The sequence below is a fragment of the Canis lupus genome, chromosome 3 (genome assembly GCF_048164855.1).
Source record: "Canis lupus baileyi chromosome 3, mCanLup2.hap1, whole genome shotgun sequence".
NCBI lineage: Eukaryota > Metazoa > Chordata > Mammalia > Carnivora > Canidae > Canis > Canis lupus.
The window spans coordinates 67,882,669-67,909,104 of NC_132840.1; the positions used below are offsets into that span (position 1 = coordinate 67,882,669).

At 38.3% G+C, this 26,436-nt stretch overlaps 1 protein-coding gene and 1 long non-coding RNA gene across 16 annotated transcripts in view; one reads left to right on the top strand and one right to left on the bottom strand.

Annotated features, from left to right (window-relative positions):
- Positions 1 to 26,436, bottom strand: part of ALG9 (ALG9 alpha-1,2-mannosyltransferase) — a 114,741-nt gene that overhangs the window by 77,176 nt on the left and 11,129 nt on the right. For 5 of the 14 annotated variants that reach the window (XM_072821946.1, XM_072821950.1, XM_072821949.1 and 2 more), the window contains exons 4-9: positions 23,340 to 23,410; positions 18,427 to 18,515; positions 16,454 to 16,589; positions 11,524 to 11,611; positions 11,227 to 11,332; positions 2,772 to 2,894 (exon numbers count right to left, since the gene is read on the bottom strand). In XM_072821946.1, coding sequence (XP_072678047.1) covers positions 2,772 to 2,894; positions 11,227 to 11,332; positions 11,524 to 11,611; positions 16,454 to 16,589; positions 18,427 to 18,478 — 505 coding nt within the window. In that variant the 5' untranslated portion in view covers positions 18,479 to 18,515; positions 23,340 to 23,410. Of the gene's footprint in view, positions 1 to 2,771; positions 2,895 to 11,226; positions 11,333 to 11,523; positions 11,612 to 16,453; positions 16,590 to 18,426; positions 18,516 to 18,665; positions 18,844 to 23,339; positions 23,411 to 26,436 lie in introns of those variants that run through there. The other 9 variants (XM_072821954.1, XM_072821956.1, XM_072821952.1 and 6 more) reach the window with 3 other exon arrangements.
- Positions 1 to 26,436, top strand: part of LOC140630952 (uncharacterized) — a 37,395-nt gene that overhangs the window by 791 nt on the left and 10,168 nt on the right. Inside the window, exons 2-3 of one of the 2 annotated variants that reach the window (XR_012028632.1) lie at positions 7,928 to 8,102; positions 18,064 to 18,178. This is a non-coding gene — a long non-coding RNA (uncharacterized lncRNA). Of the gene's footprint in view, positions 1 to 7,927; positions 8,103 to 18,063; positions 18,179 to 26,436 lie in introns of those variants that run through there. The other variant, XR_012028633.1, reaches the window with a different exon arrangement.

Sequence of the window (26,436 nt, forward strand, 5' to 3'; positions counted from 1 at the left end):
TAATTTCCATATTCTGTTTTTAACACATTAATCTCCTTATATACCAATCAGTCTGTTCAAATAGCTATAGATCAAAGGAAAGAAAAAGCTGGATTCTCAAACCCATCACTAGCTTTCGTCAAGCCACAAAGAGTTTGTTTCAAAGTAAATATAAAAACACACTTAAAGGAAGTTCAACTGATGACGTTTTCTCTCCTCTTTTGCAATACCCATACACTCTGAATCTCAAACTGGAACTCAAAAATACGTGAAGCATGTGAAAGATTTAAAGGAATTTAGTGAGCACTACACCTGCTGGAAAGTTCCTGTGGTTAGGTACATGAACAGTGAGTGATAAACCTATAAGCCACCAGGAAGGCATCCCCTACTGTGCTTCCATTAGTGATAATCAGCAATGCCTAGAAATCACTGGCAAAGGGTAGATAGACAGTGCCCTCTGGCGTTCATCTAATCTACAATGAGCAAGTATAGAGGAAAAGCTCAGGATTGTCACCAAGATCCATCTTCATGTTGCTGTTATCTGTATTTTTGTAAAAACTCTTCAGGGATGAAAATTCTTGAACTGAAATACCAAGCTTTTCCTTTAAACTTTCTACTCTTAAGATTTTATCATGAGATTTTAGATTTTATAAATCCTATAATTTAGGATTTACACCTTCCCGGGAAGTATTTTAGATTGGAATTTTCTTAATTATAAGAAAATGAAATCTTTTTCCTTTTTGTATCTTAAAGGCTAACAAATACATTTTTTTAACAAATACATTTTTTAAATATGGCCTGGGGCACGTGGCTGGCTCAGTTGGAAGAATATAGGATTCTTGATCTCAGGGTCATGAGTTCAAGTCTCACATGAGGGTAGAGATTACTTAAATATTTTAGAGCAGCCCGGGTGGCTCAGCGGTTTAGTGCCCGCCTTCGGCCCAGGGCCTGATCCTGGAGATCCAGGATCGAGTCCCATGTCAGGCTCCCTGCATGGAGCCCGCTTCTCCCTCTGCCTGTATCTCTGCCTCTCTCTCTCTCTCTGTGTGTCACTCATTAATAAATAAATAAAATCTTTTAAATAAATAAATATATATTTTTAATTTAAGAAAATAAAATATGGACTAAAATTTTTGAATGTCCTCCATAAAATGTACAAAATCAGAACTATAGTTGTACTATTTGATGGAATAATAGGCAATTTCTTTGCCGCTTCTTTATGTTTTTTTTTCCTTTAAAAGAATTTTTTTTTTCTATTATAAAATACACAGAGGGATGCCTGCATGGCTCAGTGGTTGAGTGTTTGCCTTCAGCTCAGGGCGTGATCCCGGAGTTCCGGGATCGAGCCCCACATCAGGCTTCCTTTAGGGAGCCGCTTCTCCCTCTGCCTCTCTCTCTGTGTCTCTCATGAATAAATAAATAAAATCTTTGAAAACAAATAAAATACACAGAAAAAACAGTACTCATTTTCTTACTAGATGGACATGTGTATAAATTACACATTTTTAAACCAAAATTGGATTCATATTGTAGAGAACAGCTTAATATGCTGTTTTTATACTTACATCACAAGCATTTCCAAATTTTCCATAAGCATGAATTATTTTTACAGTTAAAGAAGTTACTTTTCAAAAAAAGATAAAGTGATCCTTAGGAAATACAAGGAATAGAGGAATAAGTTAACACCTCCAGGTGACAAACAGCTGAATCCAAATGTGGGACACTTCACAAGATGAATGACCTGATTTCTTTAGAAATCTTCAGGAGAAAAAAGAAGCGGGGGAACCTCGTAAAAAGCCTAAGAAACTTAACACCAAATTCAGTATATGACCCCTTTTAGATCCCCTTTAAGAACATTAACTATAAAAAACTGTTTTTCAGACAATGCAAGAAACCTGAATATCAACTGAATAGATTTTAAGGAATCACTGTTGATTTTGTGAGGAAAGCGGCATTATAATTATGTTAAAATAAAAGTAACTGAAGGCCGCTTTCATATTTGAATAGTGTTAACACAGTGAACTTTTTATAAAGCATTAATAGTAGAAAAGCAGAATGAGGGGTGGGATGGAGAGATCATATGGCATCCAAATCAGACAGAAAAGTCTGAAATCAAATCTCTTTCCAAAGCTCATATGAATTTCTGCTCAAATCTGTCTCCCATAAAAGAAACATGGGCACTAGATATCCAAATCCATGACAACTTGAGAAAACACTGGCTGTGCACTACAGAATCAGAGCAAGCAAAATAAATGACAAACCAAACCTTCCACGATAAGGCAAACACAGAAGCAAAACGGAACAAAGAGAAGCATAATGTTTCCTAGGAAGTCCAAAGCTTCTCTCACTTCAGTATCAAATTTGAGGGAAATCCCTGTATGGTTTAGTTCTCAAATTTTTGGTTGAAGTAATTCCCCAAAGAATGTTTACCTCCATCACTTATTATTGTAAGCCATCTTCCATGTTAACATGTATGCCTTTAAAAAAACACATAACTCAAATATGCTTATCTCCTGAGATTTTATAGCTGTTTTTGCCTCCCCAGGTGGTTCTGTATGATATGATTTCCTCACTTGAAGGGATATAAAGTTCCTCCCCTTTGTTAGTTTAATTTATAATTATTACCTAAATCTTCACAAAAATTTATAAATACAGATCAAAAATTCAACAAGCCAACTATTTCCATTGGAAGAAAACAGAGAACAGAATAAGTGGATTCATTTTCACCTCTTGGTATACATTGTTACCTGCTCTTTCTTCCCCCAAAACCTATCCTCCCTTACACCACTCACCATGGAATCTCTGCAGTAGGTATTCCATAAGAGAAGTCAGTGGTAAGACCAGGAGAGCCAAAGCAAAGGCTACATTAAAATTAAGAAATCCATTAATTAAATAGAAATACCAGGGTTCTGTACCTGGGGAAACAAACAGATAAGAAACCATTCATTAGTGGATGCCTTCAACACCTTTTACAATGCTTTACTCAAAATGTTCTTTGTTCAAGTAATGTTGGTAGTACAATGCCTCAAGTGAATGAGTCCACAACGGGAGTTCAGTTCCTCGGGCTCAGCCACACAGGGGAAGCACAAGAGCAGAAGATGGGAAGAGAATGGGACTGGTCACTTTTCCAGAACAACCAAATAATTTACATAGCTTAGTGGTGACACTGTGATTTATAATAAGCAATTTATATTTGGTCTCCATCCCCATTCCCAGCACAAAGCTCCTACAACCGTTGGAATTTCCTAATTGGTAAGAGTGATAAGGGTGTCTTCTGTTAATTAGGAAATTTGGGAAAAGCTTCCAGGTGACTTAAAGATGGGGACTGGTGGCCAGGGGAACCAATCATTCAACCATGTGATATAGGGGAATTAGAATTTTCAGTCCCACCCTGATGACCTCCGAGGAGGAGAGAGGGGCTGGCAAAAGAGCTCATGGCAATGATTTCACCAATGGTGCTTGTGTAATGAAGCCTCCATAAAAACCCAAAAAGACAGGGTTCAGAGGAACTTCAGATTGATGAACATATAGGAGCCCGTTGCTCCTCGAAAGAACAGGAGTTCTGAGCTCCATCCCACACACCTTACCCTATGCATTTTTTCCATCTGGTTATTCAGTGTATCCTTTATAATATTTTCCATAACAAGCTGAACAAGCCGGTAAATTTAAATAAACTTTTCTCTAAGTTCTGTGAGCCACTCTAAAAAATTAATTGAACCCAAAGATGGGGTTGTTGGAATTTCACATCTATAGCTGGTGGGTCTGAAGTGACAATCTGTGGACTTGTGATTGGTGTCTGGAGAGAGGGAGAGAGAGAGAGAGAGAAAGAGAGAGAAAGTGCGTGTGTGTGTGTGTGTCAGGGGGAGGTGGGGGCAGTCTTGCAGGACCACACTACTCAGGCCTTTCTCGTGTTATTCTCCCTGGTTTATCCCACTTACATTCTAGTATCTTCCTCCTTGATATGCTTAACCACTATTCTGTAGTTGTGTATACAGGGGACCCTGCATTCGGTAAAAAGCAATTAACTTGTTTTCCTTAGGAAAATAATGTTCACAGATCCAGATCCTACTTAGAAGTTTTGAAGACTAAGAATGAAACAAAATGACTGAAAACACAAGCCTTATTCACATGAGTTTTGATTCTTTAACTCGAAATCCTTAAACTCAAATGATGAGAACCACCACCCCCCTCCTGCACATTTAGCAGGTTTGTCATCTGCTCTTCCCCTCTGTGTGATTACTTCAATCAGGCAGTGAATGACACATGCGGGCTTTAATCACTGTGTGTTGTGACACCCGCCTTGCACCACAGCAATTTCCTGCAATCAGCATTGCTTAAAAGGGTAATCAGAAGGCAGAGGAATAGTCAGAAAAACCTGACATTTTTGCAGCTTGCACAGCAAAATAAGATTAGAAACCAAACCCGTAAAGCTAGAAACATTTAGGGGAGAGAGGGAGGGGGTACCCTCAGGAAAGACTCCACTTGAATTGTGTGTCACCTTTTGGAAAAGCTCACTCCTTCCTGTCTAAATACAATGATTGTGATTGTCCATAAATGAAGGTCCTGTCCCAGGCCAAGTTCATTAGAGACATTTATACTCAGTGTTCCTTTTTTTTTTTTTAAGATTTTATTTATTTATTCATGAGAGACAGAGAGAGAGAGAGAGAGAGAGAGGAAGAGACCCAGGCAGAGGGAGAGCCCGGCTCCATGCAGGGAGCCCAACGTGGGACTCGATCCTGGGTCTCCAGGATCACACCCTGGGCTGAAGGCATCATTAAACTGCTGAGCCACCCAGGCTGCCCTATACTCATATTCTTTACAAATAACCTTTTTGGTTACAGAAAACCAATGATTTTCATATAAAAAAATAAATATTTTCTCTTGATTTTAATTAATACTTAACAACACATTTCCTAAATTGAGTCCTTTAGGAGTCCAGTTACCAAAAAGGTCATTTTTTGGTTTGTTGTTGTTGTTTTTAAGTATGCTCCACACCCTGCAAGGAACCAAACTCAGGGCTCAATCTCACAACCTTGAAATCAAGACCTGAGCCGAGATCAAGTGTTGGATACTTAACTAACTCAGCCATCCAGGCGCCCCCAGAAAGGTAGCTTTTTGTATCATCTCCTAACCAGCAATGTGGTAGCAGCACTATCAACTTTGACCTGTCTTTTCCCAAAACAAATTCTGGAAATCTGAGCCTGAGAAGAAAAACCAAAGTGACTAGGAGAAAGGATGTCACTTTTCACATCATCTTTTACAGATGCTAATAAGCATTAATAGAAAAAAAAAAAAAAAAAGCCTCTTTCTCTTTGATCCTTACAAATACATACTGTTTTTTCAGGGAAGCACTTTATTTCCAGCAAATATTTGTCTCTACCGCAACTTACAATACCCCCTGCTAGGGCAGACTATCTTTTTACCTAGGCATACTGTACCTCAGATTCTGAACCAAAAGTATTAAAGCTAGTAAACTTTAATGTTTATGTTTATATGTTAGGAACTCAAAGATCAAGTTCACAGCTAGGCTAGGACCATTTCATAATAGACTGTTACTTCTTGGAAGAACAGGGTAAAAATTGGGGGATAAGCCAAGAGCAGTGAAGGTTCAAGAGACAACAGTCTTAAAAACAAGGGCAAAGGGACGCCTGGGTGGCTCAGCAGTTGAGCCTCTGCCTTTGGCTCAGGGTGTGATCCCAGAGTCCTGGGATTGAGTCCCACATCAGGCTTCCTGCAGGGAGCCTGCTTCTTCCTCTGTCTGCGTCTCTGCCTCTGCCTCTCTCTCTCTCTTTCATGAATAAATAAAATCTTAAAAAAAAAAAAAAAAACCAAAGGCAAAAAGGGACATAAATAGAGAACTCTGTCACCCAGCTTCCTCCTCTACTTGATGAGATGCCTGCCTTAAAAGAGAAAAGAGTAAAAACTTTTATCTCTTTCCAGGGAGATATTTGATGCTATTTCTCAGAAAGTATCAAAGCTGAACTATGCTTAAAAAATGCGTCAAAATGACAAGCTACGCATTTAACTGGTGCAAAGTGTGCAGTGAAAGCTGAAGCAGGGTCTCTGAAGGGAATGACTCACCCATCTCCCTCTTTAGGGAAAGTGCTTCAATTTCTGTCATTCAAATGAGCTAAAGGGAACCTTCACAGAGGCTAAAAGAAGAAGGGATAATGTTTACTGTTCCACAGATTGAATGAAAGGAAACCATTTTATAAGTCTATAATTTTACAGAACTGCAAGAACTAAATTATAGTAAATCATCTTATAAATGTCAAATTTGCAACACCAAGAGCGAAAAGACACCAAGGTTCATCAAAAACGATTAGCAAAGAGGGATCCCTGGGTGGCGCAGTGGTTTAGCGCCTGCCTTTGGACCAGGGCGCGATCCTGGAGACCCAGGATCAAATCCCACGTCAGGCTCCCGGCATGGAGCCTGCTTCTCCCTCTGCCTATGTCTCTGCCTCTCTCTCTCTCTCTCTCTCTCTGTGACTATCATAAATAAATAAAAAAATAAATAAAAAATAAAAAAACGATTAACAAAGAACGAAAGCTCTTGAACAGCTCTGCCTGACAGTCAACTCTCAAGAGACTCATTGGGGCTTCATCCTCTGCTACTGCAACAATGGAAAACTGAGCCTTTTAATAAAGGCCACTTGCCTTTGCCTTCCAAAATGTCCTGTCCAGTGAGTGATCTGACAGATGTTGATGAAAACACACAAACAGGCAGGGATCGTATCCTAAGCTACAAAGTGGCAACCTTGAGCAGACCCACTGTTATTCTTGAGGGAAGAACATTTCTCATACCTGTTCTCCCACGCCTTCCCCAGGCCTGTGTACTGTTCCTCTGAGAGCACCACTCTTCACTCACCACACAAAAATACTTATCAACCTCAACATCTATTATGAACGTGAATGTTACAAGGCTAAGAGCAAAATCAGTGCCACAACCAGTCACTTTCTTTCTTGTGACACTAAGTTTTATCTCTTGATCTTTGACACCAAAGAGATGTTTTGTCTATGACTTTGCAATTTTACGTCTACACCAAATTTCCTAAATGCCAAGTATTCTTTACCTCATCCAAATATTCCTTCTTTGACAAGAGTGGTGCAATGCTCCCATATGAGAGCCTGCCAGCATGCATGTCGTTGTGCCATCAAAGCTCTCCAAAGGCTCTTAATCATCCTCCCAGCCTAAGTGCACGGGACCTTCAAAGGTACAACTTCCTGCCCCTTCTTTAGATCAAATCTTATCTTCTACTACCTCCAACTCATGCTCTATTTCTGCAACCTTATTCTCCTGTAAAGTCTCAATTGCCAACTTCCAGGGTTTTGCTGAGGTTGTTTTCAGTGGAAATAACACAGGCCTTGGAGTCAGACAGCCCTGGGCTCTTGCCCCACTTCTGCCACTTATTAATTACATGCAAGTCTCTCACCATGCCTACCTGGATCTCCACAGCTGGGAATAAGATAAATAATGCCTATTTCACAGAGTTTTTGTGAGGGGAAGAAGACAGTTGTGTAAAATTTCTGGTATATAATAGGCATTTTTTTTAAAACAGAAAATATTGTAATTAATATTGTGAAAAAGTACTCCCTTTCTTTCTCCTGGGTTCTAAATAGTCAGCTCAGGTCTGGACTATGTCATTAATAAATGTTCTCTGGCCAAGAGAGTATAGAAAGGTCCCTTTGAAAACCAGGAACAAGAGAATAAATATTTATATTATAATCACAACAGAGAGATTGGATTTATCTTGCTCATGCCTGTGTAGTTTCTACCTAAAATCAGCTAACACTGTAAAACTACTTTAACCTTTTTAGAAAAAGAAGCCAATATTCAATCTTTCTTTTTTTTTTTTTTTTGTCTCAGCAGTATCTACACTGAACGTTGTAGTTGTCTGAAATATATTCCTCTAGCATCTACTCACTACACTTTTACTCTTCCTTCCAGGATCAGCTCAAGGACCACCATCTATAAGAAGTCTTTTTGCTACCCCCACATGGACTTATTCCTATGACTCCTTATCTTTCTTCTGCAGCACATAATACACTAGAGTATAATTATCTACTTGTGTGACTGCAGCCTTATTGGACAGCAAATTCTATGAGGACACACATGCTCAAAGGTAACTTATTCAATGTTTCCTTAGCTGAAGTCCAGTCATTTATTTGTTCAAGAAGTATTACAGGCTTATACACAATTACAAATTAACAGCACTAAGACATGAATGCAGAAACTATCAACACTATGCGTTTGTAGTTTTCAGATAAGAAACCTGCCTACCATAGCTAATGAAGCACTTGGAGCAGGAAAATCCTACAAAATAGTAAAAATAATGCCAAATATTGCCAAACATGTAGGCAAGTGAAAGAGCTGGAGTTTCCATGACAAAAGATATGCTGTCTCAATGTCTGACAATTGCATAGCTTCAGAGCACTTATCAAAAAGTAAACAGCAAAGAATGGACTCACCCATTATAAGTTAGAAGACAATCATAAAGTAGTCTGTCGTTTAAAAAGGCACTTTTACCTCTATTATTTTTATTTGGTATTTTAAAAATCCCAATCTAATACACAACAGGTCTAACCAAAATAGTTATAAGGATGTAATAGTAATCAGGGCATAATATAATGTGATGGATACTCCCAAATTTGTTCATCCATTTATTCATCATGACAAATCTTTTTGAAGACCTAGAATATACAAAGAACACTTCTAAGATGGAAGGAGTATTTTCTCTGTAGGAGTTAGTTACTCTTTAAAAGAATGGAAATCAACCCCACCCCAAAATTGTCAAATTCAAAGATGAAGTAAAAGGACAAAAATTCTACCATCAAGAACAACACCCTCAAGTCTGACTTAGCACTGCTTCAGCCCTGTTGAAGCCCAGGATGATGATACCTTTTGTCCCAACACAGTTTTTTCTATCACTAGGAAAGTCATCAGTTCCTGTACATTCGAAATAGCAAAATCTGAACTGAAGCTATCCCAGGTTCATCTAAGCAGGCAGAACAGAGCTCCAGGCACTCTTCCCAGGCAATCACTAGCCAAAATGAACATCAGATGCCAACACCCAAGGAAAGACTGGCTACCTCTCTCCTGGATCCCACAAAGATCCCTGACCCAGCTGCCACAAAAACAGAAACCTAAATCAGAATTTATTCTGTCTTTTCCACTTTCCCAGCCAACCTGTATTGTGCTATACTTATAAACCTCACTTATCTAGGCAACTGCTTTCATATATTTCTCAAAATTTTATAAATAAGCAATTAAAATACCAACATGAAATAACCCATTGAAAAGGTAAAGCCAGTTTCCCAAAATTAAACTCAAATTAACAACTTATTCATCCATATATAATGGATATCATGCTTCCACTAGATTCCAGTAAATTAATTTCTAATGTGCAATCTGGGTCTAAGAGGGGAGTCTTCCTTCTATTGACTTGTAGAACCAAATACAATTTTAACAAGGCAGCTAAAACAAGGGAATATTAAAAACATACAAACTGACTAAAGGAAGACATCTAGAGGCAAAAGCTTAAAATTGCAGCTTGTTCTCACGTCCTTGGAGATCTTGGAGTTCTAAAGGAACCTTTTAAGATTCCTTCACTTAGGGAGCTCTTGGCTGACTCAGAGGAGTGTGTGACTCCTGATGCCAGGGCTGTGAGTTCTAACCCCATATTGAGTATAAAGATTACTTAAACTTTTAAAAAAATTAAAATTAAAAAAAATTAAAATTCCTTCACTTAGCAATTATTCTCTAAACAAGGCAGTTTGTAAATTCTCACTGAATAAAACATGGTTTATTTTGACCTATTACCCACTACCATCTAAAATGACAATATTCCACAAATCCCAAAAGGCCCTATTAAATCTCACACATATGCTTACTTTAAATCTCCTCATCTAAATAAATAAATAAATAAATAAATAAATCTCCTCATCCAATCTGTTGGTTCTGCTAGCAAAGTGGCACAGAAAAGTGATGGGCATGGCATAACTGATAAGACACAGAGGTAATATTAATCTGCTGCACAGCAGAACCCCAAGATGATCAAATATACAAAATACTTCAAGACCTTCAGAAAATTAAGGCAAAAGAAACTACACTTATTATAATGAAAAAACAGTCTCATAAAATGGCAGATCTGACCAGGAAAATCTCTAGGTCACCCTTCTATAGCTGTCACTAACTCAAATGCCCTAAGGGGCCAAACAGAACAGGCTCAGGGCTGGCTGAGATAAGGCATGGGTGGGGCGGGGGAGTGGAGGTAAAATGTAGACTGCATTCCCCAGGCTAAGGCATCTCATTTTTTTCCTCTTAATCCTAAACTGGCCAAACTACTCATCTCTCATGCCGACTTTACCATTTGCTCTGCTTTGTCTACACATTTTCCAAACTTTCTCTCCTAATGCCTGATACTGAATGCAAATTTAAAAAAGAAAAGTAAACCAAATGTGTCTATGTCCAGAAAACCTCTGGAGGAATATACTCCAAGGTGTTAACAACAGCTATCTGGAAATGATGTGATTATGAATATTTTTATTTTCCTATTTTTTTATTATAATATTGGTTTTCTTTTTTTTTTTTTTTTTTTTTGATTTCTTTTATTTGACAGAGAGAGAGAGGGCACATGTGCACAAGTTGGGGGGAGGAGCAGAGGGAGAGATAAGACTCCCCACTGAGCAGGGAACCCAACACAGGGGTCCATCCCAGAAACCTGAGATCATGACCTGAGCTAAAAGCAGACGCTTAACCAATTGGGCTACTCAGGCACCCCTCATATTGGTTTTCTAATGCGAACAAAAAAAAGTAAATTTTAACTTTAAAAAAGTAGCATCAAGAGTCAAGGCATGGGGCACCTGGGTGGCTCAGTCGGTTAAGCATCCAACTCTTGGTTTCTGCTTAGATCGTGGTATCAAGTCTTGAGATCTAGCCCCAACTTGGGCTCTGCGCTCAGCTCAGCAAGGAATCTGCTGAAGTTTCTCTTTCCCTTTCCCTCTGCCCCTCCCCACACTTACTTACCCACATGCACACACTCTTTCTAAAATAAATAACTCTTAAAAAAATAGCATTAATCAAGAAAAAATGTACTTATCATTGTACTCTAGCCAAATGCCATTTAAATAAGAAGTTACCAGCAAAGAAATGCCATATTTGATTAAATGAAACAACTGAACTGAAATTTCAAAGCTCAGGCAAATGAAGCTATCTCCTACTCTTCCCCAGATTCTCTAAGGCCTTACCATAAAGATCAGGTCCATGAGGAGTAAAGACATTGTATAAGACAATGTTCAGTGGTGCAACCACCAGCTTCCCATAGTAGTAGCTGTCAATGACCACCACAGGCACCTAAGGCAGAGCAGAAAACATATACCAATTGCAGGGTTTTGTTCTGGAAACATTCTCCCAATGTTAACAGGATAAACTTCAAAATGAAAAGCAGAATGAAACAATTTCTCAGGTTCTCTTTCCTACATCAGAACATGCTTTTCATTACAACTTTGAAAAAAAAAAAATATATATCTATATATAAAACTCACCAGAAAGAGTATTAGGGCCACCAGAGACCAATGAAAGAAACTCTTCCACCTGTGTTTCATGACCAGCAAATCAAAGGCAATGGGTAAACTATTTAAGAGAAAAAAAAAAAAAAAAAACCCAGGGAATTAAATAAAATATTTAAAATATGGACTCAAACAAGTCAGATTCACAGATACCTCATGCTGAATGGGGGGGAAATGTCTCCAGCAGTTATAGTGAGGAAAGAAAACTGGAATAGGAGAAGATGTCTTCTCAACAATATAGTTTTCTCTTCAGAGAGCCCATGAGAGTACTCTGCACCCCACAATGCAAAAGGAATATTAATACTGAGCTCCTGGAAAGAGCTCCATGTTATACATATTTATGTGTAATAGACATTCAAAATATTAAGTTGAATGTGCTCTGTGCTCCTACACTAATCCAGCCAAATGAGTATTCGTCTCTTCCATAATTTATAAAGATTTTAATAATGTTACAAACTTTAATATGTCAGTTCTGATATATCCAACACCATTTGCCCTTTTCACTTACACTTAAATCCTTCAAGCAAGTGGCATATGTATGTTGCCTTCATTATTTTTTTTTAAAGATTTTATTTATTTATTCATGAGAGGCATAGAGAGACAGAGACTTGGCAGAGACGTAGGTAGAGGGAGAAGCAGGCTCCCCAAGGAGAGCCCAACACAGGACTCGATCCCAGGATCCCGGGATCACAAGCCGAGCCAAAGGCAGACACTCAACCACTGAGCCACCCAGGAGCCATCTTCACTACTTCTTCCTGAAGTCTTTGCTTCAAGCTTGTGAGACAGACATAAGGTCAACAGGAACCTCCTCTCAGCCAGACCCAGTAAACACTTCAAAGCTTCACCTCCCTTGGTCGCACAAAGCATCTGTCCCTTCCTCTTTAGGCTTCCGGGCTCCTGTTTTGTTCTGGCCCCTTTCCAAAAGCTCCTTTCTAAACATCTTTTTTGTGCCCTACTATGGTCCTAAGTCCCAGAAGCAAACTTTTGCTCTTCTTTCTCTACACACATTTCCTCAATAGGTACTCCCACTCTTGCATGAACAAACACCTTCATATCCATGATCTCTAAATCTAGAACACTAGTCAGAATCTGTACCCATGCTCCAGTCAAAAGGAATTACCTCCCCACTCCAATCTGTTCCTACAGAACTTACCCAAATGTCAACTCTGCTCCCAACATCTCTTCAGAACCAATTTCCCCTGTCTCTGAATTCACATGGCATTACCATCTCTATTGTTTATTTAGCAATGCCATGTGCCATCACAAGGTATCTCTTCTGTGACATGAACTTCCCCATTCTGTTATCTAAATTTTGAATTAACATTTGTGTTTTTCTTTTTTTCTGCCCAACTAGTTATATTTCCATGGCATCTCTACTTCTCCTTTGGTAAATCACCACACTTAAGTTACTTGTTCAATGTCTGTCTTTCCTACTAAGAGGTAAGCTCCAAAAGAGCAGGTACCATAACTATCTTCTTTAGCATCAGCAGTGCCTAGCACAAAGTATTCAATGAATGATGGTAAACTGCGAACTGATAGTGATCCTGAAATCCCTTATCTGGGCTAAAGGCAGACCCTTCAAAACACGCCACTCAGAGGCATTTGAAGAACTCAACAAAGTTCAATGTCAATGGTGCTAGAATAAAAGGAATGAAGGGACTGACAAAGGTTAGAGAGGCAAAAAGGAGAGAACATCAGGACTTTGTGAATCATGTTAGAATCTGGACACCATAAAGCAGGGAGTGGCAAGCTTTTTATTTAAAGGACCTAACTATGTATTTTAGGTTTTACAAGCCACATATGGTCTCTGTTGCACATTCTGCATCTGTGGTAGTTTGTATAGGTGTGTGTTAACAATTCTTTAAAATGTAACAACTTCTCAGTTCTTGGGCTGTACAAAACAAGCTAGACTAGGCCCCAGGCCCCAGGTTGCCAAACTCTGTGACACAGAGGAATGGGGAAGCTATTATAGCTTAAAACATGGAGTGATACAATCATATTTGCATTTTAGGAAGATAACTCTAGTTTGATTGCAGAAAGCAGATTTACAGAGATCAAGCCTAGAGATGGGAAGATCATTTAGGAGGCTGTGTGGTAATCCAGGAGCAGAGGTAAAGAACAGTCAGATTCAAGATATTCAGGAGGGGGATCCCTGGGTGGCGCAGCGGTTTAGCGCCAGCCTTTGGCCCAGGGCGCGATCCTGGAGACCCAAGATCGAATCCCACATCGGGCTCCCTGCATGGATCCTGCTTCTCTCTCTGCCTGTGTCTCTGCCTCTCTCTCTCTCTCTCTCTCTCTCTGTGACTATCATGAATAAATAAATAAAATCTTAAAAAAAAAAAAAAAACAAGATATTCAGGAGGTATAATAAATAGGACATAGGAAAGAGAAAAGAGTCACAGATAATTTTCAGGCTCCTGGTTCAGCACTGAGTAGATGGTGGTACATTTATTGGGATAGAAACACAGGTAAAAGAACAGATACAGAGAGATCATAAAGAGCTCAGTTTAAAAAAAAAAAAAAAAAGAGCTCAGTTTTGTGAATGGGCAAACATTCAAACCATGAATATATGGGAACGACTAGACCAGATTTAAGATATGGGAATCATCAAGATGGTTGAGATATAGGAGAAAAGATAGGAGAGGGCCTCACACAAAATTTTGAAGATGATATGCCAAGCAGAAGAAAAGATTGGAGGTGGAGAAACCAGGCTTTAAAAGACAATTAAGAAAATTTGAAATACCTATTCCTCTTAGTAGCTCCTCTTCTAAAAATTTATCCCATAAATAAGTTTCCATAAATGTATAGATCTATGTACAAAAATGTTCACTGAAGCATTACACATCATAGCAAAAAACGAATCCTACATGTCTACCAATAAGACAATGGCTAAATTATGGTTAGGTAATGGAATACTACACAATGCACAGAAAAAATTATCTAAGTCTACATACAATAGAAAATATATAGTTATAGGATAATTCTATTTAAGAATTTATGTTATGTATGCACATATTTGTGTGTGTGTGCATTTACACACATGCGGACAATTTCTGGAAAGATATATACAAAAGTAGGGGCACCTAGGTGACTCAGTTAAGGATCTGCCTTCGGTTCAGGTCATGATCTCAGGGTCCTGGGATAGAGCCCCATGTCAAGCTCCCTGCTCAGCAAGGAGTCTGCTTCTCCCTATCCCTCTCATCCCTTCCACTCATGCTTTATCTCTCAAATAAAAAATAAAATCTTGGGCAGCCCGGGTGGCTCAGCAGTTTAGTGCCACCTTCGGCCCAGGGCGTGATCCTGGAGACCCGAGATCGAGTCCCGCATTGGGCTCTCTGCATGGAGCTTGCTTCTTCCTCTGCCTATGTCTCTGCCTCTCTCTCTCTGTCTCTCACAAATAAATAAATAAAATTTTAAAAATAAATAAATAAAATCTTAAAAAAATATATGTATATAGAAAAGTATTAGTGACTATCTTTGAAGATTAATCTAGGGGAAAAGAGGATTAAGACTTCTTTTCACCTCATACAAGCTTCTTATAATAAAAATATACTACTACAGGGACACCTGGGTGGCTCAGTGGTTGAGCAGCTGCCTTTGGCCCAGGGTGTGATCCTAGGGTCCTGGGATCGAGTCCCACATCGGGTTCCCCATGGGGAGCCTACTTCTCCCTCTGCGTGTGTCTCTGCCTCTCTCTGTGTCTCTCATGAATAAATAAAATCTTTAAAATATATATACACATATATATATATTTATACTACAGCTGACTTTTGAACAACATTGGTTTAAATTGTGTGGGTACACACACATGAAGTTCTTTATAAATACAGTTCAGTACTGTAAATATAGTTTTTCTTTATTTTCATAGTAACATTTTCTTCTCTTGCTTACTTTATTATAACAATGTATATACATACAACATACAAAACACATATTAATTAACTAAGTTATCAGTAAGGCTTCTGTCAATAATAGGCTATTATTCTGGGCAGTCCAAAGTGACATGCAGGTTTTCAACAGTGCAGAGGCCAGCGCCTCTAACCTCCTTATTGTTCAAAGGTCACCGGTACTATAATAACCTTCATATCAAAGTATAGAATTTTTCTAAATTACTAGCGGTGCAGGTAAGAAGGGAAGGCAGCACAGACTAAAGCAGAGTAGTGGGACCAAGAACCACAAGAGGAATGAGAAAGACTATGGGCCCTGGGAAAAAAGCTGCTGAGATATGAACATAAGACTGCAGGGAAGCTCCAGTTTCAGGGCTGGTGAGTGGGGAAATACACAGCACAGAGTGGTATGTGTGGAAAACATCAGTGGTAGGGTCAGGGAGGCCTGGGTTGAAAAGCAAACATAATCCTAAAGGTAAATTACTTTCTTGCATTCTGTTTTCTCATTTATAAAGTACTAATGATTGAGCGCCTGGTTGGCTCAGTCAGTTAAGTGCCGACTCTTGATTTCAGCACAGGTGGTGATCTCAGGGTCATGGGATGGAGTCCCAAGTCCGGCTCTGTGCTCAGCACGGAGTCTGCTTCTTCCTCTCTCTTTGCTCCTCCCACCTACTTGTCCACATGAGCTCTCTCTCACTCGCTCTCAAATAAAATATTTTTAAAAATTAAAAAAAAATAAAGCACTAATGATTGTAGTTCTGCAAAGTTGTTGTAAGGTTTAGGAATAAAGTTTATAAGGGGTTTAGCAGCAGCTAACATACAGCAGAGGCCTAATCATAACTATTATTAGAATTAATCACAACAACATGCACCAGGAGAAATATTCTTCCATTTCCCATAATCTCTTTAAGTCCAATTCATTCCTATAACTTTAGGTTGTAACCAGAGAACATGGAGATAATGTGGAGATTTACCATGTGCCCAGTGACACCAGGAGGTGAACCACGTTAGTCCCTTACCCAAGTGCAGCACTGAACGGCCAGCCTAAGATAGCCCCAGCGGCGACTCCCAGCACAGCAACAGAAGTCTTGTCCATATACCAGCCAGTCATGGCTACCAACGTAGTGTACATGCAGAAACTGCTAGGAAGGAATGCTGCAAAAGTGAAGAAACGGGGAACAGAAAGGAGGGGAGGGACAGGAGTTTGAGGTTTATTAGGTATTATTAAAAATTTACTCACATTGCAGGAAGTCAATAACCAGGAACATATCTAAAGGAACAGTATATTAGAAATATGCAATAAAATGATAATGCTTTAAAAAAAACGAAGGTCAATTATTTTTCTTATTTTCTCATTCTTGTTTTTTTTGGGTTTTGTTGCTGTGTTTTGTTTTTTGTTTTTAGGTACCAACACATGCCTAGTTATACAATGCCAAGCATGCCATTCCTCTGCTAGCCTGTATCCCAAATCCAAAACGTAGAGAATTCCAGGTTGTATTTCCAGGCAGGGAATATGCTTCAAAAAACTTGGGAGTCATTGCCGACTATTTCTGAAGTAGTTTATCTTCTGACAGTCTTCTGAGATTGTCCTGGCACTAACCTTTACCCCTAGGAATTCTGGGAAGCTTCTCAAGAGCCAAATATTGGCTGGCATCCTGCCTCACATCCTGCATCGATGGACGTAAATAGTTCAGCCTATAGATGTGCCCTAGTTACTTCCATCTAGCATTACTTTGTTGTAGTAAACAGCAATGGACTGAATACTTTCAGGGTTTCTGCAACAGTAACAATTGATCAGTGTTTCCAGCCCTTCCACACAAAAATGCAGACCTGTCTCTCCAGGCTGTACAGATATGCTTCACCTAGCACTAGGGAAGAAACATCAGCACTAGGCAAGGACCACAAGGAGGCCATAGGATCTCTCAAACTCAGTGAAGGGGTTAAGAGGCTGTGTATCAAAGGATGCCCTGAATGTCTCCGCAACTTCACATTCTCAACTGAGATGACAAAACTCTCTTATCTCCCTCTCATCAGAATCAACGTTAGGAATAGCAAAGTAACCAAAATACCATGAGGTACAACCTTTACAGATAAATGTTAAATAATATTGATACTCTCTGAAGTTGTCAGTGACAGCTGCCAATATAGAAGACAAAGGGAGCAGGGTAATCGGGGGTCCCTGCCAGCCTGGAGCGGAGGAGAGCACAGTCTCACGGAGGGCAGGGACTCTCAAAGTTACTCAGGTCTCTGCACAACAACATACATTTTCATATTGTCGACAAAGTCAAATACATACTTTTGTGCTGGATGATATTTCTGTGTATATTTAGTGTATATACTAATAGCTTTTTCCACAGAATCGGAAATAGCCTATCCTTTGACAGCAGGCCACCATGGCTCAGAGAACAGAAATGTTCAATGATAGCACAGCTAGCAAGCCACCACTCTAAGGTTATACTCTAATTCTCTTTAAGTGTACTGTCAAAAAAAAAAAAAAAAAAAAAGGCCCAACAGAGGATGCATAGCTTTATAAAATACATTGCAAATAATGGACAGAAAGGAGAACTATAAAGAACAGGGTTTTTAGACACAAACGAGAACAATAAAGTTGTTTTTCTTTCCCTAACAGCAAGGAAAGGCAGAGGGTGCTGGTGTTTTTCAGCCTCGTGATGATAAAAATACAATACTGTAATAGAAAGCGACATGATGAAAATAACAGCTCTACCACTTAGGAGTTCTTTGAATCCCAGTAAGTCATTAGACTTTGACCTTCTTAAATTTCTGTGTTATCATCTGTAAAAATGAGAAAATATTTCTTACCCCTAACACAAAATTGCTGCAAGTGTTGATGAAGATCAGGTAGGAAATAGTGCTCTGCAAATTACTGATATGCTACCCAAACAGAACCCAGACCTAGACAAGTTCTTGCTTTCAATGCAACTGGGAAAGATCAGTGTACCTGCCATGACCCCCCACCTGTCCTTTTACTTACCTGATGATGAGCAAAACATGCCAGTGCTAAGAACCAAGAAGGCTAGCATCATTCGACTCACATGCAGCCCAAACTTCTTACACACGGCCCTAAGAGAAAGGCAGACTATCAGCATAGCAAATCTTAAGGACAGATATTTCAAATCAAAGTAAAAAAACATGCCTGCATCGAAAGACAACACTGATGATCTAAAATCAAACACAGAACTGCCTGGACAGGTTTGTGTGCAACATTCTTACTCTTTAAGCAGAAGAGAAGCTCTCTACCTAAGAGGAAATGTATCCTTTCTGTACTAAGATTATGTATCCTATTAACAAGAAAACAGCATGATATACTGGACAAATAACAGGCCTTAGACTGAGATGGGCACAAGTTCAAATCTGGGCTCTGCCACTTAGCAGCAGCTACCCTGCTCTAGTGACAAAAATCACTGTCAGATTCTTCATCTGTCAAGTGAGGATAATGAGAATGCCTACTTTGTCAGAATTCTGTGAGGACAATGCATGGAAAAGTGCTCAGAAGAATGCCTAGAACAGAGTTGCTCAATAAATGGTAGTTATCAAACAAAATGATGAGAAGACACACAAAGTGTTAATACACAGTTGTCTAAGTGCACGTCTCTCAAACCCAAGTAATTACACACTTCCTTTATTTCCTTGGAGGTTTTTAACCCCATAAACATTCTTAGGCATGATTACTGCTTCATTTAGTCCACATTTGTATAAACCTACCCCTGTGTTACCTGTCTTACTGGCTCAGGTTCCTTAGTGCATCTCAGAGCTGGTTTCTGAGATAATTTTGCTTCTTCCTAAGTCCTTTCTAAAAGCTCCTTTACTGAGAATCTATTAATGGCAAATTCACCCTTTTTTGTCTGAAAAGCCTTACTAAACTCTTGGTCTTAAAAGGCAGTTTAGCTGAGTACACAATTTTAGGATGATAATCGTTTTCTCTGAGCACTTTGAAGATTTTTATCTTCTGGCTCTTGAGAAAGCTTCTGTCAATATAACTGACATTCCTTTGTAGTGTTCCATAAGTTCTGTCAACTTTTAAGATCTCTTTCTTCGCGCTTGGTATTCTACGTGGTTTCACTAATTCCTTCTTATTTATCCAGCTCAGGATATGTCAGGCTCCCTGATTCTATGAATTAGCATCTTTTATTTTTTCCAATCAATTATGGAAATTCTTAGCTATTAACCTCCCTAAATACTACCCCTCCCCATTCTATCACCTCCTAAAATCTGACTGGGTCTGTCAATTCCACAATACATGTCTAACATCTTTTTATTTCCCTTACATTTCCCCGTTGTCACTATGTACTTCAAGCTTACTGATTTCTTCAGATCAATCTTCTACTTTCCTTGTTCGTGTCTAGCTGTTCAAATTAGCCACTGAATTTTAAATATTATGCTACTTTCATTACTAAAAGTTCTATTTGGTTCTTTTTCTGCTGGGTTATCTTTTTTTTTTTTTTTTAATTTTATTTTATTTATTCATGAGAGACACAGACTGAGAGAGAGAGAGGCAGAGACACAGGCAGAGGGAGAAGCAGGCTCCATGCAGGGAGCCTGATGTGGGACTCGATCCCGGGACTCCAGGATCACACCTTGGGTCAAAGGCAGGCGCTAAACCGCTGAGCCACCCAGGGATCCCTCTGCTGGGTTATCTTTGTAGTCTTGTTCCTTTTTCCTTTTATCTTTAGTGTATCGTGGTAAGAACATATAATAGGAGACCGACTTGCCTAACAGATTTTTAAGTGTACAATACAGCACTATTAACTATCCACACAACTTTATGCAGTAGCTCTCTAGAACTTACTTTACCTAACACACTGAAATTTTATTTATTTTTTTACAACTGAAATTTTATATCCATTGATTAGCAACTTCTCATTTCCCCCTCCACCCAGCCCCTCGCAACCAAGAACCCATAGTTTGCTTTCATGAGTCTATTTTAGAATCCTACAAGTAGAATCATGTAGTGTTTGTCCACCTGTAACCAGTTAGCTCACTTAGCACAACATTCCAAGGTTCTTGTAGATTGTCACACATTGCAGGATTTCCTTCTTTTACAAGACTTGAATATTCCGTATATACATACACACACACACACATACACGTTTCCCCCCATTTATTGGTCAATGGACACTTAAGTTTTTTCTGGGCTACTGTGAATACTACTACAAAGAATATCGAATGCAGATACCTATTCAAGACCCTGTTTCAATTCTTTTAGATAAATACCTAGAAGTTGGATTACTGGATCATATAGTTCTATTTTTAGTTTTTTGAGGAACCTCCATACAGTCTTGCACGGCATCTATACCATTTTGCATTCCCACCAACAGAACACAAAGGTTCCAATTTTACATCCTTGCCAACGCTTATTTTTGGTTTTGTGTGTGTGTGTGTGTTTTTCTGACAATAGGCACTCTAACAAGTACAAAGTTATAGTTCATTGTGGTTTTGATTTGCATTCCCCTTATGATTAGAGACATTGTATATCTTTTCATATACCTGCTGCCTAAGTGTAAACCTTCTTTAAAAAATTGTCTATTGGGCAGCCCCGGTGGCTCAGTGGTTTAGCGCCACCTTTGGCTTAGGGTGTGATCCTGGGGACCCAGGATCGAGTCCCGCGTCAGGCTCCCTGCCTGGAGCCTGCTTTTCCCTCTGCCTGTCTCTGCCTCTCTCTCTCTGTGTGTGTGTGTCTGTCTGTCTGTCATGAATGAATAAATTAAAATCTTTTTTAAAAATTGTCTATTGAAGTTCTTAGTCCATTTTTATTCAGATTAATAGAAACTCCTACATCTCAATAGCAAAAAAAAAAAAAAAAAAAAAAACTATATATTTTGGAATTGAACCTCTTCTCAGATTATGGTTTGCACATATTTCTACCCATCCTCTAACTAACTTCCTTTTCACCTGTGGATTATTTAGGTTCTTGTTTCTTATTCATGTTTTCAATTCCTTCTTTTATTTCTTTAGAAATATCAAATATATTCGTTTTATGTTCTAATTTTAGTAATTCCTAATAAGTGAAGTTTTGCAGGTCAGCTTTCTGTTGTTACTTCTGCTGGGTCTCATGTACAATATCTTCTGTGCTTTGTGATTTATTTTTATTATAATTTCTTGTTCACTAGAACTTTATTTGTAGTAATTGACACTTGAGTTAAAGATCCATTTCTCTGGAGAAACTTTGTTTTTGCAAGATGCCTAGGGATACTACCAACCCAGAACAACTTAAAATAAATTCTCAACTTGGGATTTGAGGGATCATGTAGGTGATGTGACTTCAGTCCTGAACCCATATGAAAACCAATGTATGGTTACAATCCTCAAACGCAGCACTGGCTGGCTTTCTTTCCCTCGGAGTCAAGGCCAAAGAATTTCTTTATGACATTTTTAGCTATTTTCCAGTGGGGAAATTTTAAATAATGATTATTAAGTCTAAATACCTCTTAAAGCATTATTAAAATGATGGGGTTGCATGTAAAAAAAGTGGGTATTTTTATTAATGTAACACTTACGTGTTTAACACTTCCACTAATCTTCAGTCAACCAATAGGTACTTGGTGAAAGACCATGTACTGGGTGCAAGTATGAGCATGAGTCCCACAATGGGAATAATTTTCTATCATCTAAGCTCAAGGAAGAGGTAAATCATGATTCTGTATTTTGTGACCAAAAATAAGGCTCTACTGGGGCAGCCCCAGGTGGCTCAGCGGTTTAGCACTGCCTTCGGCCCAGGGCATAATCCTGGAGTCCCGGGATCAAGTCCCATGTCGGGCTCCCTGCATGGAGCCTGCTTCTCCCTCTGCCTGTGGCTCTGCCTCTCTCTCTCTCTCTCTCTCTCTCTCCCCCTAATGAATATATAAATAAAATCTTAAAAAAAATAAGGCTCTACTAAATCTGACCAAATAAAACACCAGTTATACATATATTAACATAATCTAACTTTATATGAAGATACGGAATTTATGAGCCTCAGGAAGGAAAGTGATAATTAGAAGTATTCCCCTCCAACGGTCTGTTTCAAAACAAGAAGTCCCACTTCTTTCTTCAAAAAATTAAAAATAGAATTACCATATGATCCAGCAATCCCACTGCAGGGTATATATCCAAAGGACATGAAATCAGTATGTCAAAGGGATATCTGTACCCCCTATGCTTACTGTGGTACTATTCACAACAGCCAAGACACAGAAACAACCTAAATGTCCATCTATGAATGAACAGATAAAGAAAATGTGGCAATACATACACAATGGAATATTATTCAGTCATAAATTTAAAAAGGACATCCTGCCACTTGCAACATGTGGATGCACGTTGAGGGCATTATGCTGAGTGAAATGTCAGACAGTGAAAGACAAATACTGTATGAACACACATGTGGAATCTAAAAAAAGCCAACCTCGTGGAAACAGAACAGAATGGTGTCTACAAGGGGCTGGGGAAGCAGGGGTACAGGGAATAGGGAAGATTAGGAGATGGTGGCCAAAGGATACAAACTTCCAGTTATAAGAGGAGTAAGTTCTGGGGAATCCAGTATACAGCATGGTGACTATAGTTAACAATATATTATTTGCATACTTGGAGGTTGCTAAGAGTCAATCTTAAATGTTCTGGCCACACACAAAGTGAAAAGTGATGGATGTGTTAACTAACCTTACTATGGTTATTTCATAATATATACATTTATCAAATAATATTGTACACCTTAAATTGACACAATGTTATATTTCAATTATATGTCAAAGCAAGAAAAAAATTTTAAAGTCATACTTCAAATATAGTATTAGGACCTAGAAGAAAGTGTTTTCTATCATAAACATTGCTTAGGCTATCAAAAAAAAAAATCTTATGCTATATCGGGATTCCTCATAGCCCTTTTAGAAGCAAAGCTTTTATACTCACTTATAAAAGTAAAGTTCACAGATACAGCTCACAAAAGCCAGGAGACATCGTAAAAAGTAGAAGACAAGAATCTGAAAGAAACCCAGAACAGGAAAACAGAAGTTAAAGAGAAACAAGAAAACTATTAAAGATAAAACTACTCTCATTTGTCATTAATAACATTGTGAATTGGCATAATCTTTTTGAAAAGCAGTATGTATAGAAGATTATACCTATTTTCCTACCCCTGGACCCAGCACACCTATTTTTATGAGTCCAGACCACAGGAGTAACTCAAACTATGCAGGGAAGGTTAGTTTTATTCATAAACATGGTGAATGAATGTGGCACTATTACTTTTGGAAAAAAACTGCTTTAAAAAAAACCACACAACATCTCTCTGTCTCTCTCATGAATAAATAAATAAAATCTTAAAAAAAAAAAAACTCTACATTCAACAAACATTTCCTAAACAACCATAATATATTGATAACTACAGATAATTACTCAACACCATGTAAAAATATACAATATTATTTATATATTGGAATTACAGCTTTGGAAATCAGAAGCATATGAAATGATTGAAAAGAAATGTAATAAAATGGTAAAGGTGGCTATATCAAGCTGCTGGGACTTATCCTCCATATACCTGTAATATGATTTTATTAATTTCATAATTAAGTACATTAATTTTTAAAAGACATAATAGGGGTTATATTTAATAGTTTTTATACTATAGTACACTGGTGTATTTAAGAGCATTAAATACTTCAGAATGTAAGTACTACTTAAATATATATCATGATTAATATTACTGCATGTAACTTAGAAATACTTCCCATTTTTATCACTATAACCCAAAAATTCCAAAGAGTTCAATAAAGTGACCGATCCAATAAATGCCAGATTAATTCAATAAAAACATACTAAAAACCTAGTATATACTAAGCACTATTCTAGATGCTAAGAATTCAGATAATTTTAGTACAAAATTATCTACACATGTGAGGACCCCTCATCTAATTGGAGAGAGTATAAAACATGTTTAGAAAGTTAAAAAGAGGGATCCCTGGGTGGCGCAGCGGTTTAGCGCCTGCCTTTAGCCCAGGGCGCGATCCTGGAGACCTGGGATCAAGTCCCACGTCGGGCTCCTGGTCGGTACATGGAGCCTGCTTCTCCCTCCGCCTGTCTGTCTCTGTCTCTGTCTCTCTCTCTCCTCTGTGTGACTATCATAAAAAAGAAAAGAAAGTTAAAAAGGGGGCAGCCTCGGTGGCGCAGTGGTTTAGCGCCGCCTACAGCCCACGGCGTGATCCTGGACACCTGGGATCAAGTCCCTCGGATGGAGTCCCATGTCGGGCTCCCTGCATGGAGCCTGCTTCTCCCTCTGCCTGTGTGTCTGCCTCTCTCTCTCTCTCTCCTCTCGCTCTGTCTCTCATAAGTAAATTAAAAAAAAAAAAAAAGTTCAAAAGACTGGCTGGCTCAGTCAGAAGAGCATGTACCTCCTGAGCTTGAGGTTTTAAGTTCAAGCCCCATTTTGGGTATAGATATTACTTAAAAATAAAATCTTTAAAAAAATAAAAGAAAGTTAAAAATTAACCTGAGTTAATATAAGAATTGTATTTGGAAGCAGGACACAATGCCCCCACAACAACTAACATCCAACATATTACTGGAAATCCTGGTCAATGAAAAAGGACAAGAAAAAAATGAGGTATAAGGAATGGAATAGAAGAAACTAAACCCTATATACACAGATGGAAGAGAATCCAAGAGATTCACATGATAAACCCATAACACTAATATGGAAATTCAGCAAGATTAAGATAAAGAAAACAAAAATCAGTTGTTTTCTTCTATATCAGCAAAGAGCACCAAAAAACAAAAACAAAAACAAAACAAAACAAAAAAAACCCCACAGGATTCCTTTCCTAACAGCAAAAAAAAAAATATGAAGAATGTAGGCATTAACCTACCTAATACTGATAAGACTGACATGGGTACATTTAAAATTTTTATTGAAAGGATACAGAAAACCTGACTAATCTGATAAATCTTAAAGATGGAATGACAAACCTATGAAAATACTGATTCTCATATTAATATGTGATTCAATGCACTGTCAATCAAAACCCAACAGAATTAGGGGGGCAAATATTGTGAAATGATTTTTAAAATACAAACTTTATAAAGGACAAAGTAAGAAACTGATCAACCAGATATTAACACACACTACAAAGCCATAATAATAAAAACAGTGTGTTTTATTAACAATTTGACCAATGACCTAGGAAAAGGGTGACAGAAACAGAGCCATACATGTGGGAATAAGGTGTAGGATATATACGGTATTACCAATCAGAAGAGAAAGGATGATTATTTAGCAGATGGTACTGAAAAATCCAGTTCAACATATCACAAAAAATAAAGCTGGATCTTTCTACAGTTTATAAGAAATAATATTCAAACTGGAGCGCCTGGCTGGTTTGGTGGAGCATATGACTCTTGATCTCAGGGTTGTGAGTTCAAGCCCCGCAACCAGTATAGAGATTACATTAAGATAAAAATCTTTAAAAAAAAATCATAAGGATTAAAGCCCTATATGTGACAGGTAAAATTATAAAGCTAGGAAAATACATAAGAACATCTTTGTGACTGTGGTGAAAGACAGTCTTTTCTTTTAGAAAGACCCAAAACCCACCCAACCATTAAGTGAAAAACTAACTGGCTTAACTATATCAAAATTAAAGATTTCTGTTCAACAAAGGTCCACAGGCAAAATTAATAGAACATTAACAGCCTAAAAGATTTTCAATATCTAAAATCTTCAAGGGGTTGCTATTGAGAACTTCTACAAATCAGAAGAGAAAACCAGAAAACCCAACTAAAAACCAGACAAAGGATGTGAACAGATAAAGCACAGAAAAGGAAATATTAAAGACAAATTAAATTCTGCACCTCAAGAGTAATCAAAGAAATGCAATTAAAAGAAGAAGCATTTCACATACACGAGAAGGATGAAAATTAGCAAATCAGAAATACCAAGTGCTCAGGAGATGTGAGGTGGCTGAAATATAGAACACTGTTGAGAAGCGTAAAGTTAGACAGCCATTCTGGG